At 31.7% G+C, this 17,622-nt stretch overlaps 1 protein-coding gene across 1 annotated transcript in view; it reads right to left on the bottom strand.

Annotated features, from left to right (window-relative positions):
• Nucleotides 1–1,188: 1,188 nt before the first annotated feature.
• Nucleotides 1,189–17,622, bottom strand: part of LOC143065714 (uncharacterized) — a 43,388-nt gene continuing 26,954 nt past the window's right edge. Inside the window, exons 7-10 of the mRNA XM_076239171.1 lie at nucleotides 8,760–10,019; nucleotides 5,379–5,835; nucleotides 4,263–4,580; nucleotides 1,189–2,476 (exon numbers count right to left, since the gene is read on the bottom strand). Coding sequence (XP_076095286.1) covers nucleotides 2,190–2,476; nucleotides 4,263–4,580; nucleotides 5,379–5,835; nucleotides 8,760–10,019 — 2,322 coding nt within the window. The 3' untranslated portion in view covers nucleotides 1,189–2,189. The remainder of the gene's footprint in view (nucleotides 2,477–4,262; nucleotides 4,581–5,378; nucleotides 5,836–8,759; nucleotides 10,020–17,622) is intronic.

Below are 17,622 nucleotides of genomic sequence, written 5' to 3'. Positions count from 1 at the left end.
ATAACTAAAGCATGTAAGAAAATTTTGCATTTTTAAAGGTTTTTTAAATGTTGTCCACAGGGGTATTTTCCCTCCTGTTACCGCATGTTTTTTTCAACCTGTGGACACATTGGAAAGACCAAAAATTTATTTCTTGTAATGCAACATGAAGAGCATCATTTCCTGAATGTATGACTCCATATGTTTAGGTGAATAGCAGTCAGTTTTAAAAATCTGAACCAAGATCAGAATTTGGAGAAAAATAATTGTGTTGTTCTCTTCTGTTACAGCCTTTTTGTGTACCTTCTGAGAATATTTCATTGTCAGCACTTTAACAGTTCATGTTTTTTATAGCATCTTATCAAATTGATAGATGGAAGTAAACTTCTACACAATTCCAGTAAATGAACAAAAAGTACTGCGTAATTCCTTTCTGTTACGTTCTGTCATGTTACCTGATAAAAGGTAACAGCATAACCATAATCAGTAACAGGAAGGATGTTCAAGACAATTTCACTGATGAATCAAAAAGTTAACCTGCTATATGCCAACCATTTCATTTAATAGAAGTTACCATCACCATATTGTGCAAATACAGTTTTAAAGGATAAATGACATTGTTTGTTGTAATTATCTTCCAATTGTGACCAATCTGAAAAGATGTATTTTTCTTAAACTATAAAATAAAGCATTTTTTTTTGGGAAAAAAATCCTTTCTATTACCATGTTACCGACATATCTGACTATATTTTAGTATATTTCTAAACCTTTTGTATTGCAAATGTTAAAATCAATAATTGTCATTTTATAAACTATTGCAGGATATACTAGTAAACCACAAATAGTGTCTTAAACTTATTCCTTATTCCCATTAGAAACTTTTTAAGATTGATTCACTTTGGTAACAGGAAAGCACTGGATTTTTTGTGTACCATTTTTAAAATTGCCACTGTAACAACATTAAACAATTGTTTGAATTACAGAAAACAGTTCCTAGATCCTCAATGTGTGTTCTTTGATTTGTGCTATTAAAATACCTGGTCTAATGACATTTTTTTTGTTTTTTCTTATTGCAAATAATTAGACTTTTTCAGATATTGTCTCATATACCAACTTAAAAACACAGTAAATAAAATACAAATGTAAAAAAAATATAAAAATTAAAATATAATGAAATTGGTACAAAAATGAAAACGGTATCTCTTTTTCTTTTACAAAATTTAAACTGCTACTTTAAACAAAATTTCTATAGATGATGTTGGGCAGGAGTGACCTCAAGATTGACACGCCTGATTTATCAGATAAAGTTGACTATCAAAACACTGCGATTAAACCATTTGCAGCCATTAATAAATAAGTCAATTTGAAGAGATAAATTAACAAATGGCTGCTGCAAGAAAATAAACACTTACATAAACCTTAATTAATGGAAATTAATACACAATTTGAATGAAATTAAATTGCAATTGTGTTACGCCGAGCTTATTTAGATTATATCTGTTTTGCTGTTTTTTAAACAGGTTAGACAAATAATAATATATGAAACAAATCAAAACAAAATTACAGTATATATACATAAATGAAATGTATTGTTAAAAGCTTCAGTTTAAGAAAGGACATTTGAAGGGTTTTCCATTACTTTTTTGTATATTAGATTGTCATTTAGTTTAATAGACATGATCGACAAATTTACCGTTTTTATTCTTCCCTGGTTGCTAGAGTCATAAGCAAAGACATAATAAATCACGTCACCTCATTTGTGCTAATCAGTAAGAAAGTATCTATGTTGTTGTGAACTTTCTGGTGCAGTTCCCAACACGGACTTTTACACGAGTAAAAGGATTGTGAACAAGCATGTTTATAAAGAAAATCACAGGAAAATTAGTTCACAGGAAAAGTAACTGCTCAATATATAAGGCTTTTGAAAGTGAAAATAGAGTAGTCATCTATCAATCTATATTACCCTTTGTGTAACGGTATAAAAACCTTTTAAAGGTCTTCTCATACTGAAGAACAGCCTAAATCCTGAAACGAGGCATAAGAAAAAGCGAATAGAATAGTTTTCACAAATGTCCTTACACATGTTTGTTTCATTTTTAGAGGCTTGATACATGTATCTGAAGATCCAACATGGATGAAAATTACTATTCAAGTGAATAAGTCAAATGTTAAAATGTTTGAATAACAGTTCATAAAAATAGCGATATACATTAGTAGACACTTGTTTCTTTAATCTGATTGGCTAGATCTACATAAACTTCATCAGTACTTAAAGCATTGAGAAATTCTAAAAATCCTGTTTCCCCACAGTGCCAAAGTCTGTCGATCAACTTTCTGTTCTTTTCAGTCTGTTCTGGACAAGCTTCTATAAATTGCTGGTCATCTATTGTAAATAAATCACATGAAATCAAATGATCTACTATTGCATCGTGTTTGATGGTCGAGATTATGTTAAGGTAATTCTTCTGCAAACGTACCTTAAATGGAACAGTGCATTCTGAAAAAAAAAGAAATATTAGAAGACTATAGATTTTCTACGAACATTGGCATGTTAATAATTATCACTTATCTATATGTTAAATTTACATTAATGAATAAATAGATCAATAAATATTTTGAACATGAATACATAAAACTTTGTTAAAGAATGTTTAAATGAATATATTTCCAAATACCCTCTTGAAATTTTATTTTATGCATCTAATACTCGATCATTCTTTTCCTACCAAACTACACCGTTATGTTGTCCTGTTGTTTTTTTCTGAGTAGATAGCAGTGTTTAATTCAATTTCTTTACACGGGTATTTTTATATTTTGTTTTTGTTAATAAGAGAGGAGGTGCACAAATAAACTCATCATAGATAAATGCATGCCAGGATTAAAATTTTATATTTACGCCAGACGCGCGTTTCGTCTACAAAAGACTCATCAGTGACGCTCGAATAAAAAAATGTTTAAAAGGCAAAAAAAAGTCGAAGTTGAAGAGCATTGAACACCAAAAGTTCCAAAAAGTTTTGCCAAAAACAGCTAAGATAACGGTAGAAAAGCCTTAGGTTTTGAAAAATTCAAAGTTTAGTTAACAGTTAATTTATAGTTATGAACATATCAATGATAACGCAAGTCAACACAGAAGTGCTGACTACTGGGCTGGTGATACACTCGGGGAGATAAATCTCCACCAGCGGTGGCATCGACTCAGTGGTTGCAAATTAACTCATCATAGATAGATGACAGGATAAAATTAATTATATTTACGCCAGACGCGCGTTTCGTCTACAAAAGACTCATCAGTGACGCTCGAATCAAAAACTGTTTTAAAGGCCAAAGTACAGTACGGAATTGAAGAGCATGGAACACCAAAAGTTCCAAAATGTTTTGCCAAAATCAACTGAGGTAATCTATTCCTGAGGTAAAAAAGCCTTAGGTTTTGAAAATTTTAAAGTTTAGTTAACAGTTAATTTATAGTTATGAACATATCAATGATAACTCATGTCAACACAGAAGTGCTGACTACTGGGCTGGTGATACCCTCGGGGAAATAAATCTCTACCAGCAGTGGCATCGACCCAGTGGTTGCAAATAAACTCATCATAGACAGATGTTAGGATTAAAATTTTATTTCAAATTATCATGTAGTGGTATACTATATTATTTAAGAGTTCTGTCATTAATTCCAAAACTAAGTCGCCATAAATTGCTACACAATAAATTGAGGATTGGCTCGGAATTACAGTATCTGTTATTTATGATATTCGAAAGCCTTTGTTATGCATGTTCTGTATTTAAGTTGCAATTGAATCAGTAAAACTGATGTTGATCCTAATAAACTTAATATTTTGGCCATCTGCATGCTTGTATCCAACAGCTTGCGTTCTCTTTTATTTTCTGTCGATTATTTCACTTATGACCAAGAATCAATCTAAATCAGAAAGTGATTTGAATGTAACTGTTATTTATCGTTATGTTTATTCCGCATTCATTTGTATTGTAATCAAGTGAATATTATATTAATATTATAAACAATTGAATTTACAGGAAGTAATTGTATCTGCTAAATCATTAAGAAAACGATTTTGTCTTTCCATATCAAGATTGCTTATACCAAAAGAAAAAAGTTGAATTTTAATCTAAGTGTATAACAAATCGTATGAATATGTAATCAGCTTTTCTTCCGATATGCATATTTATGTAGGCAGAAAGTTAAAAAAAAACCAAAAAAAAAACCTCCAGCAATGGTATAAATTGTAAAAAAAACCTGCAAAAATTATAAACAGTGTTTGTACCTGTCATTTGTACAGTTCTTGAATATAAAATGACATCTTCTGGATCGCAACTGAGCAGTTCAGCAATTTCCTCGTATCCGCTCTCTCGCAAAACAGCCTTGAATACTCTAAACGTCGAACTATTCCTTTCAACGATTAGGTCTAGTAGCGCCTTATTTTGTTCAGTCTGTCTGACGTGTTGTTCGATATGGCGTCTGTCATCAATAGATAAAGCACATTGGGATATCATTTCATCCAAGATTTTTCTGACATGTATCTCCTGTATTATCCTTTCGTAATGTCGTCTGATATTGACTTCAAATGAATCAGGAATAACTTCTACAATATTTTAAAATAAAACAAAATTTAAATGATATACAATTTTATTTGAATGTTAAATTTGTTAGAGATACATAAAGTACCGGTACCTTATTCCGGCTTCGTAAACGTCGGTGGTAAGATTAGTACTTAAATTGTAAGTGCACAATATATTTAATATTTCAGCAAATGAAACATATGCAACTCAAAGACAACACGATATATTATAAAAGAAGATTATTTACTTTTTTACAGCAACCAGATTGTGGAAGTTTTAATATTTGCCTACTTTATTAATCAATATTTAATGATTTCTTTTAAAAATTTCAAAGACATTAATTTTTTTTTTTTTTTTTTTGGCACGGATAATACATTTTTTTTTGCTCGGATATATAATATCCTTTGTATACAGTTAAAAGTAATTGTTCACAATTCAATAATTCTGTAATAATTTGTATCGTTCATGTTGTATCCAAACAAAAGTGATTCAAGTTATATTATATGATGTCCTATTTCAAGTGTACCAAGTAATAGTTTTATTTGATCCCAAAATGATTTTAGAAAATTGCATATCTTCATTAAAATTCATTCTATTCAAGTTTAACCTCCGTTCGAAAAAAAATCATTAGTCTCATACCCCCGTAATAACAACCAAAGAAACCACCGTAAATAGAATTTTCTGCAAAATCAAATCTTGTTAACATCAGTGTTCAAATTCTTTTATATTCATTTTTTTTTAATTGAAACAGGCCTATGCATTTATTAACTTAGTGAATCTTTATAGATCGTTAAAAGGTATACAGTACTGCAGATACTAACCAGTTTTTACTCTCTGTCGATAGATTTCATACTCATTAGCATCAAACTGTTTTGTCATTATCTTGTGATACTTGCTAAAAAAGGAGCGTTTTTCAAACATTTTCTCCGCTCTGATGAAAACATTTGCCAGAACTTTGGAATGAGCTAGGAATTCTTTGTCTGTTATTTTCAAATGATTCTTTAGTTCATTTAGGATAAAACGCCAACGTTCTACATCGTCGCCTATATCTATGTCAGTTTTTTCATTCGGATGATTTCGACTCGCCCAAATTCCGCTTGTTGGTTTATGGTTGCTTTTTAGTTGGAAATGAATATACAGATATCTAAATTCCATGCTAGAATTTACTGACAATTCAACGCTGTCTGCTTTCAATATTTCTACCATTACTTCTGGCATCAATTCCGTTACAGTTTTCGCAAGTCGTATATAATTCAATATTTCAGCATCTAGCTTTTCCTAAAATTACAATAAAACACAATTGTACTGTATTAAAGGAATATAAATAAATCGCTCAGTGTGACTTGATGAATTCAGGTTTTATTGTACGAGCCCGTTCAATCTCAGACCACCTTCATTAGTATACTGGAACGGTTAACAATGCCTTAAACAACACCTTGAATATAATTGAACCAACTCTCCACAAGAGACCAAATGATACAGACATTAAGATCTATAGACCACCATATGGCCTTCAACAACGACAAAAGCCCATACCGCATAATCAGTTATAAAAGACCCCAACATCACAAATGTAAAACAACAGATGACTTACGGCCTAATTAACGTACAAACAAATGAACGAAAATAATATGTAACACAGCAACAAACATTAACTACTAAATTAGATGCTACTGACTTGGGACAGGCACATACATATATCTGACTGGGTTAAAATGCTTTCGGGATCCAAATCCTCTCCTTACCAGGGACAGAGGTGTAACAGAACAAAATAAAAACGAACTATAAAAATCGGTTGAAAAAGCCTTAACTTATCAAATTGATACAAATAAAAATACATATATCAAAACAATTGGACATGACCAAGTACTTGTACATCCAAAACCAAAGAGTAGTTTAGTAATGATTTAAGAGTATTCCCAGTTACTCACAGTATTTTTTTATGTTAAAATGTGAAAAGTCCCTGATCAGTGACACTGATTTCACTTGTAGGTAAATTGCACATAATGGTTAAATAATACACTTGGGTATACAAAGGTCAAATACGATATTTCACTGTTATAGAAGTTACTTTTGCTGTTGATTACAACCTCATTTATTTTGCACTCCACATTCATTTACAGAGGAAATGATCACTAAAGGTATAGATTGTTAAAATTTTGAATATCCTTATGTTTTTGTTAATCCATAATCAAAAACAAAGATGTGGTATCAATATGAGAGTAATAAAAGAATGTAATTGCTTTTGCAGTAAGAATAATTCAATCTCATATAAAATTGTGCATTTTCTTATCTATAAAGATTCACTAAGTTAATAAATGCATAGGCCTGTTTCAATTAAAAAAAAATGATGTTAACAAGATTTGATTTTGCAGAAAATTCTATTTACGGTGGTTTCTTTGGTTGTTATTACGGGGGTATGAGACTAATGATTTTTTTTTTCGAACGGAGGTTAAACTTGAATAGAATGAATTTTAATGAAGATATGCAATTTTCTAAAATCATTTTGGGATCAAATAAAACTATTACTTGGTACACTTGAAATAGGACATCATATAATATAACTTGAATCACTTTTGTTTGGATACAACATGAACGATACAAATTATTACAGAATTATTGAATTGTTAACAATTACTTTTAACTGTATACAAAGGATATTATATTCTAAGCTAACAATGAATTACTTTCAACTACTTTCAATTAGATAGGTTGTAAGTGAATAATTCGACTTCTTTGAAACTGTTTGTACGTGCCCCTCAATTCCTTAACTGGATCCCTGTGTATCTAGTTATTAAAACAAAAAGAATGTAAACATTGAAAGAAAAAAAGCATGATTTGGTTGACTGATTCCATCCAAACAAAAAAGAATCCTCAAACAGGTAAAACAATGATAAAATTGACAGTTTGAAATGAAACAAACCTAGAAAACTTCAACTGAACGAGGTCGCTATCGTTTTATATTTATATTTATGTTATATAACCGTCAGCAGTATTCGGAGGTAATCTCGATGGTTAATGACGTCTCGACAAAATACACATCAATGCTGAAGTAGTTTATCGAGTTCAAACATTTATAATGTTTATTTTAGTTATTTGATATATAACTATGCAATAGATCAAAATATAGTTCCCTCGATATGAAGATCAGCTCATTGTTCTATTACCCGAAGCCTATTGCACTGTTACACACTCAATAACTGTTTTATTACCTAATACATACTGAGTCAGTTCAATATTGATTCGACAAATGAATACCATTCAACTAATCATATTTCAGAATAAGAGGTCATAACAGGTCAATGCAATAGACTGTACACAGGTGCAATAGAAAGATAATTTCCAGTGCAATAGACCATGGAACAAAAAATGGCAGAAAAATAGCAAATAATATAGAAATATTAATAAAACAGTAAAATACTCTTTACTAGGTAATAAAATATAAGATATCCGAGGTAAGCTCATCATGAAGACTTTGAAGATGCCTACGTAACTAATAGCTTTTGTTGACTTAATAAAACAATGTTTATGTTATGTTACGTACAATGTAAGTTATACATTTAGAAGTTAACTTTTAATCACAGTCTCAATGAAATTGAAATACACAAAATCATTTTCATGTAATTGACCACATGACTCTGATATTTAATGCTTTTTAAAGTTAGTTACAATAAAATATAACAGGTTCATCTAGAACAACCTGATCTGCGTACGTCTTTAGAGTACAAGAGATCCCATAAAAAAAAATTGTGGGGTTCGTGTTTCTCAGTTTTTATGATGCCTTCTATGACGCTATCACGTTTTTCGACTAATGTACTTTGAATATCTCTGCGCCATCTTCCGCCTCTTTTTAATACGATTCTACTCAACTTCTTCTCTTTTTATGCATTTGAAATATGGAATTGCAATTAAATACCGTTATTTTGCTTATCGTTTTGCCGTATGCCTATGAAAGTTTTGTGTCATGAATAAGTCCACTATGTCACCGCTTTGACCCTGCTTTCCACAAGGTCTGGTCAGTAACAAGATTTACTTATATAAAAATAAACCTGACAAAGAAAGGAAATGCTTCAATAAAACTATTTGAATGCACTGTTGTGTGACACGTTATTGCGAATTACATGCATTTAAAATATCAGTAGATGAATTGAAAGGTAAAACATATCTAAAAAGGAACATCAATTAAGTACATCCATATTTACCTGGAACCAGGAATCCAACAAGTCTTGTGAGTTGTGTGACACTGCATGTTCATCACAATAATATTCTTCGTTAGATTTCAACTTCTTCATGTCCACCATCCCATCTTGATTGTCGTGACGTCCATGACAACACTTCATTGTAACTGTATACGATACATTCATCTTATATCTGCCTTTAATCAAAACAATGGTAGCTTCTGCATGTTTCCATATATTATTGAATGACGTCTGACAATTTTTCCCCCATTTCCATATCTGGAATAAAATCACCTTGTTGTAAACACAAACTGCCAGTTTGGTTTGACCTGATGAATCGAGATTAAATACTCCCATTCCACGATAGAGCGCCAATCTTCTTCCATGTTTTGATGGTTCTCGACTTATCTGATATCGGCGAATGTAACTTACAAGAACGTGGTTAAAGAAGGCAGGAGGAAGAAAATCAAAGCTCATGCATATCCAAGATGTCTTGTTACAATCTTGTCCATCTGCATTGAAACTGTCAACTATATTGCTGATAGGCTTTGCCTTGATTAGACAAGGAACATAGTACTCTGCTAAAGCCGAATTTGTCGTGTTAATTTCGCCAATTTTGTCTGATATGGATATAGATTCATTATCAGCTATGTTTGGTTTGACGATAATATCAAACTTTTCCATAATTTGTAGAATATCACGTTTGTGTTTCAGAAAGTCTGTTCCAGCTTCCTCTCCTGTAAATGCTTGTGTGATCAAATCTTCGCTGAGTCTGCCTGTTTTTTCTAACTCTTGCCAGTCGGAATTGTAAACAACATTTCTTTCGATCTGGAACTTCCGTGCTGACACTAGACATTTCATTATATCACCTAACCACTGTGGTTGCAAAATAACTATATCTGGAATTTCATCAAAGTAAATCAGATTCCCTATATCATGTTGATATCTAAGAAATAAGTTAATATCGTTTATGTCTTCGGTGTCATTTTCGGCAGATTCAACTATTGTATGCATGTCTTCATATGACATTACTTTAACTTGATTGTTTCTATGTGTATCCAAAATTTGTTCATATCTAATCCATCGGATAGGAAATTGTTGACCCCAGGTTTCAACTTTCGACGCCAGTTGTGCAATTCTTTGTCGCAGGGCATCAAAGTCAGATTCAGGGGATATAGTGTTTGACAAAATAACAAAATCTTCGATGTGCTTCCTTTTAGGATGGTTCCCAAGTATTTTATCTAGTTGTTCCTGAATTTCACATTGCCTAGTTTTCTTTCTTATCTACAAACAAGAAAGTTGATTCGGATATCATAATTTTAGGAAGATCTTGTACAAGGTTATTTTCTAGTTTGATATATGACTGCCCTTCAAGGGAAAAGGGTACCGATTACGACCTAGTAAAACGCTTAGAAGATAAGTATATAATTTTATTAGTTTGACTGTCCCTCAGGTATCTATATATTTAAACACTCGTGTAATTTCAATGAAGTGAAATTCTCTTATGGAACAATGATTTTCAAAAATAAATGGAACATGTCAATGTTTCCTTTGATATTTATTAAGTAAAACAAACGATTTCCTATTATATGATAAACCATACAAATATAATTAGTTATCAAAGGTACCAGGATTATAATTTAGTACGTCAGACGCGTAAGCTAGCAAATAGATAAAGTTTTTAAAAGATATGGTATGGTTTAAGTCATCTGTATAAATATGAAGATGTCCGTATAAACATACAAACGTATACACATAAAGTAAAATAATAAAAAAATATCTTTTCGATTGTCAAAATTAAAAGCTCAAACACATCAAACGAATTGAAAACAACTGTCGTATATCCTATAAAATTTAGTAAATGGTGGATTAAACCTGCTTTTATTGCTAGATAAACTTATCGCTTAAACTTAGTCACACTAAGGTGGACGAAACAACAACCCACGTAAATTTTCTTATTGAGGAAAAAGATGATAGCAGTCAGGACAAACATTGAAATACTAGTATAACTTTTTTAGTCCTAGATCTTAAACGTATACTTCACTTAAACTATACTTACACCATACATATCATACACCATAAAAATATACGCCACACAATATTACAAAATGCATAATACACCATAAATCAATGTAGTATGTCTCTTTTAGTTTACAAGGTTCCATTTGTAATGAGAAATAATAGATAAAAAATCAAATTTTAAAAGGAAAAGAAAGTACACATCCGTTTTCTATTTCTTTCACTAGCACGTTTCGTGAAATCATTGAATATTTTATTTTTAACTACTTGTGTCGTTATATGAAAAGAATTGTTCCAATGTTAAAATATCAATTTTGAAAAAGAACACTCCAGTCAGGTGACTCTATTATGACTTCAGCGAGGTGACTCTAAACTGTTAACGAAAACAGATCATAAAATGACCAAATATATAGATAATCGTAGTGATGTAAATAGGAAAAAGATGATGTGGTATAATTACCGAGGAGAAATCTCTCAACCAGAGTTTATTTTTATTCGTAATATATCTAGACCTGTTAAAAACACTTATTCACATGACTCCTATTTAAACGAAACAGTAAGACTTACATGTTTAGCTATTGTCATTTATCGCACCGCTGGTAAAATATCACGTTGTGATTGGTTTAACGCCGTCACATGGTGACCCCTATGGTCTCATAGGGGGATAGTAAATTTCATAGGGGGTTCAATGTTAATGGTGACGTCAACTATTAATGTTGTTGTGTGTCTTTATTTATTTTTCAACAAAACGCATCAGAAAAAGTGCAGCGTGCGATAAATTCGTTATACGGTTAACTACTGACCCACTACGGATCCATAGAGGGTGAATAAAATCCATAGGGTATTCGGCCTTCGGCCTCGTCCCCTATGGATTTTACTAACCCTCTATGGATCCGTAGGGGGTCAGTAGCGAACCATATAACTTATATGATAGAGACTCTCCTCGACTCTTAAACGCACACACTCAGGTATTCCTCCGGGATAATTATTAAAACATAAATACAATAACGACCATTTAAACAGGTATATATCTCCCAATTGATACGACATTCCCGTGCTTGCATTTCCTATCATGATTTTCTTGATAGAGGATTGCTGCTCACAAGGAAGCTATTAAAGCAAGAGTTCCAAATGGTGAAGTTGAAATCATCCCTTCGTAAATTTTACGGACACCATCACGAGTTAGTTGACCGTTATGGAATAACCGTTTCACAAATGATATCGGATATGTTCCTTACGTCGTAATTACAATCCCCTTCCCTTTCATGAATGTGACCTACCTAATTAGACTATTTACTGGATTTGTAACCACATAAGCAACACGACGGGTGCCACATGTGGAGCAGGATCTGCTTACCCTTCCGGAGCAACTGAGATCACCCCTAGTTTTTTGGTGGGGTTCGTGTTGTTTATTCTTTAGTTTTCTATGTTGTGTCATGCGTGCTGTTGTTTGTTTGTCTTTTCATTTTTAGCCATGGCGTTGTTAGTTTGTTTTAGATTTATGAGTTTGACTGTCCCTTTGGTATCTTTCGTCCCTCTTTTAAAAAATGCAACACTTTTATCAAAAGTAAAAAAGGGACACAGATTAAATGGTAAGTAGAACACTCTTGTTTTTCTGCATAAAATATCGAATCATAAAACCATCATGTCAGATACATTAAATACAATATGTCTCCTTCGACAATTAGATATCTGAATTACGGAGAAGGTGCTCGAAAAACACAGAAGTTTTCCATGCCCTAACTAAACCTATGTAAAGAGAGCAATGTCAATTGCTAATGATTAAAATATGTTTGAAATCAAATAACCATTACACCATTCTTCTTTCCTTTTATCATTTACATTTGAAACGGTTTACGTAATTGAGAACTGATCCGACAATGTATCTCCTTTATGCAAGTCTCTGGTTTCTTAAAGAAGTATGGATATGTTGTCAATTTGATTCACTGTCACCATTCACGTTATTTTGGGAAATGTACACAATTTTCAAAAGGGCTGTAGCAAAAACTTTACAATAATATGTGCACGTATTTGTATGAAGGTTTTTAATGATGTGTAGGTTCACAAATTTAAACGAACATAACTTATTAGATTAACAAATAGTGTTGAGTGATCAGGAGATTATCTTTATCGAAATGAACAAACATGTGGATGAGATTTGTAAATGAAGGCAACAGACGTATACCGCTATTTGAAATTCATAAATCGATCGACAAAAAAACATATCCTTGTTACAAACTTAAACTGAAGGAAACTTATCAAATATAAGAGAACTACGACACAACAGAAACACAACACTAAAATGAATCACATACAGAAACGAACTATAATATAACAATGGGAATTTTAACAATTTAAAATCTATCCGCTATTTCCTGTAAAAGATGATTTAAATATTTATAAACCAAAAACCATTCCCGGAGAACACACTGATGACAGTGATATTCGCCGCGAGAATGCTATTCGTAATTTTGAGGTTGATATTAAACTTTAAAAAAATAAAACTAACAGACATTAACATAACTACAAAACTAGCACTACAAAAGTCTAAAAGTCTGAAAAGACCAGTTTTTGTCTTGATTTGCATAAACTTTTACTCGACATTCTCCAAAAGTATGACTTGTGTCTTAATTTTTCTTGACAAATTCTCATTTATATCAAATTTGTATGACATTTACTTGACATATTCTTGACATTCTGAATATGGTCTTAAAATTTCTTGACAAATTCTTGACATTTGAATACTGTCTTAAAATTTCTTGACATATTCTTGACATTCTTGTTTTTTCTCAGTATGGCTTGACATATTCTGAACATTTAGAATTGTGTCTTAAATTTACTTGACAGTTCTCACTTTTACAAATCATGACCAATATTCATGATATAACTTCAATCTTTATTTCTCTTTACATAATATACTGTTGTTTCAAGTTACACTTCTTACAACAAAAAATGAAAGTTGGGCATGTAAAATAATTGAAAATTTGGGTACAAAATATTTTACAAATGGAAATGTGGCTATAAAATCTAATGTATAAAATAATTTAAATGTGGGTGTGTTGATATAAAACAATTTAAATGTGGGTTTTTGAAAAATAAAAATTTTGATTCCTAAATTTTGTAAATTAAATGATTTAAACCAATCATTCTGTAGACATATTTTATTCTACACTCATAATATTCAATGTTAATATGGTAAACAATTATTGTACAAAAATGTGGTTTATATAAATAGCAAATTATGATGATATACAAATCATTCATTAACAGATGAAACATTTGTGTAATGTCATCTGTTGGAATATATATTAAGTGTTACACAATGACAGGATGTTCCCCATAAAATTAAGGTATTCATACCCCAGAATACACACAACTGTTAAATAGAAATTACTGATTTACCTGTAATCAGCCATACAACTTATCAGTTGACCAACCATGCCACTAAGATTTTAAAATTTTGTTAATAGATGAAAATCATCATTTTGATGAAAAATTATAAAATTCAACACTCAAATTTGAATAAAAAATGTTTTTGAGTTGTTCTAAAAAATGAATAAGTTTTTTTAATCAAGATGAGAACAAATTTTTTGACCTACATGTAACCTCCCCCCCCCCCCTTTCTTTTTTTTAGCTACACAAACCTATAAGATGAATTGTGGGGTCCAAAAGAGACACATGGTCACATTATAAACTGCCTACAAGACACCTATTTTAGTAAAGCATATTTGACTGGCAGTTTTGCGAATTGCAAAAATTTAAATGATGTTTGTCAGTTTTTTCGACTTATATTCGAAGTGAAAACAATCTAAACTAAACTACATGGGGGATTATTCAGGGTATTCCAACATAGGTAAACAAAAAGGGTATTTTACTATACCAAATTAATCCTTGATTCTTCAAAGTTTAGTTTAGCCATAATAAAAAGGAGTATATAACAGCTATATAATGTCATAAACAGTGCAGAATAAGTCTGTACACATTTCAGGCAAAATTTATACTGTTGAGAAAGTGTCAAGACATATTTAAGACTGTCAAGAATGTGTCGAGACATATTCAGACATTATTTAGAATGTCAAGAATATGTCAAGACAGATCGAGACAAATTTAAGACAGTCAAGAATTGGTCGAGACTAATCCAGACTCTTATCAGATGATACAGGAAGTGTCGAGAAATTTTAAGACAATGTTCATACTGTCAAGACACTTGTCAAGAATAATCAAGAATCTTATTAGACAAATTAATACTATGTCAAGAATTTTTAAATATTATTTAGACAAATTAAGAATGTCGAGTAAAAATTCATGCAAATTCAGACAAAAACTGGTCTTTTCAGACTTTTTGACTTTTGTAGTGTAGAGGCTCATAAGAGCCTGTGTCGCTCACCTTGGTCTATGTGCATATTATACAAAGGACACAGATGAATTCATGACAAAATTGTGTTTTGGTGATAGTGATGTGTTTGTAGATCTTACTTTACTGAACATTGTTGCTTCTTACAATTATCTCAATTTATAATGAACTTGGCCCATTATAATTACAGAGGAAAATATTTTGTTAAAATTTACAAAAATTAATACAATTTACAAAATTATTAAAAATTGACTATAAAGGGCAATAACTCCTTAAGGGGTCAACTGACCTTTTTGGTCATGTTGACTATTTGTGGATCTTCCTTTGCTGAACATTATTGCTGTTTACAGTTTTAGAGGGGAAGATTTTTGTAAAAGATAAGAAAAAAGTACGAAAAATTGGTAAAAAATTACTATAAAGGGCAATAACTACGGATCTTTAAGGGGTCAACTGATCATTTTAGTCATTAACTTATTTGTAGATCTTACTTTGCTTAACACAACATTATTGGTGTTTACAGTTTATCTCTATCTATAATAATATTCAAGATAGTAACCAAAAACAGCAAAATTTCCAATTCAGGGGCAGCAACCCAACAACCAGTTGTCGGATTTATCTGAAAATTTCAAGGCAGATAGATCCTGACTTGCAAAACAATTTAACCCCCATGTCTGAATTACTCTTAATGCTTTGGTTTCAGAGTTATAAGCCAAAATCTACATTTTACCCCTATGTTCTTTTTTTTTTAGCCATGGCCGCCATCTTGGTTGGTTGGCAGGGTCACCGCATACATTTTTTAAACTAGATACCTCAATGATGATTATGGCCAAGTTTAATTTGGACTTGTAGTTTTAGAGGGGAAGATTTTTGTAAAAGATAAGAAAAAATTACGAAAAATTGGTAAAAAATGACTATAAAGGGCAATAACCCCGGATCCTTAAGGGGTCAACTGAACATTTTAGTCATAGTAACTTACTTTGCTGAACATTATTGCTGTTTACAGTTTATTTCTATCTATAATAATATTCAAGATAATAGCCAAAAAAACGGTACAATTTCCTTAAAATTGCCAATTCAGGGGCAGCAACCCAACACCAGTTGTCCGATTCGTCTGAAAATTTCAGGGCAGATAGATCTTTACCTGATAAACAATTTTTCAAATGTCAGATTTGCTCTAAATGCTTTGATTTCAGAGTTATAAGCCAAAATCTACATTTTACCCCTATGTTCTATTTTTAGCCATGGCGGCCTTCTTGGTTGGTTGGCAGGGTCACCGCACACATTTTTTAAACTAGATACCTCAATGATGATTATGGCCAAGTATGGTTTAATTTGGACTTGTAGTATAAGAGGGGAAGATTTTTGTAAAAGCTAACGACGGACGACGACGACGGACGACGGACACCAAGTGATGAGAAAGGCTCACTTAGCCCTTCGGACCAGGTTAGCTAAAAATAGACGAAGAAATGTACGAAACTTTGGTTGCAAATTTAACGCCGAAATCAAAGAAAGTATTAGCAATTTATGGAGATCTGATTGTGAAAAAGAAGAAATTGAATCTGTACAAATCTGGGAACGGAAACAGCTATGGCTGCAAGAATACGAAGAACATTTCGGTGATTTATTCGTTACTGAAGAAAACACCCAGTTTGATAACGCATTTATAAAGAAAACCTTTCAACAGAAAGAAAGGAAAGTACAAAGAAATAATCCCGGAACTTCACACAATACCGACAATAACCTAACAAACTAAGTACCAGTATCATATAATCCGCGCACAAATTTCCAGCCCGAAATAAACCAAAATTTCAACAACATCAAAAGCATTACTCTAAACAAACTACAAATGCGAATCAGAATAACTATAACTTGAGATTACGAAGAAATCCTGCACCAGATAGAAGACAATAAAATTTTGTAAATGATAATGGTACAAGGACAAAACGTACAGAACTATTTTTAGGACAACGTAGGATGAACGATAAAGGCGGAGGGACAACAGACCGCAGTATACGGAACCGAATTCCATCATCAGTCAACACGAATTACGAGGAGACATTCCCGAAGGAAATAGCCTAACAAACACGGAAAAAATTCACCCTAGAATCATAAACTTGTCGATAGAAAATTACAATTAAGGGAAATAAATCTTTTAAAAAGGGGATTAAAATTTACACCAACTCCTAATGAGGATAACCCACATCTTGGAGCCGACATTGATGAATTTGGCAGAAGATTAAGGATAAATTATATTTTTTGTGAGGATAATGAAGAAAATGAAGAAGTAGAAAATAAACCACTAGTAAGAAATAAATCAGACTGGATTCCAAGACCAACAAAAGATAAAGATTTAGAAGAAACAATTAGATCATTAAAAACAAATTCACTTACAAGCATTAAAAATGTCAAGGACATTGGCAATTTAACCCACGAGGAGAAAACAGCTTTACAAAATTTAAAATCAGATAAATCAATAATAATAAAAGAAGCGGATAAAGGTAATGCAGTTGTAAT

The sequence above is a fragment of the Mytilus galloprovincialis genome, chromosome 1 (genome assembly GCF_965363235.1).
Source record: "Mytilus galloprovincialis chromosome 1, xbMytGall1.hap1.1, whole genome shotgun sequence".
Lineage (NCBI taxonomy): Eukaryota > Metazoa > Mollusca > Bivalvia > Mytilida > Mytilidae > Mytilus > Mytilus galloprovincialis.
This window is presented reverse-complemented; position numbering and strand designations above follow the sequence as displayed.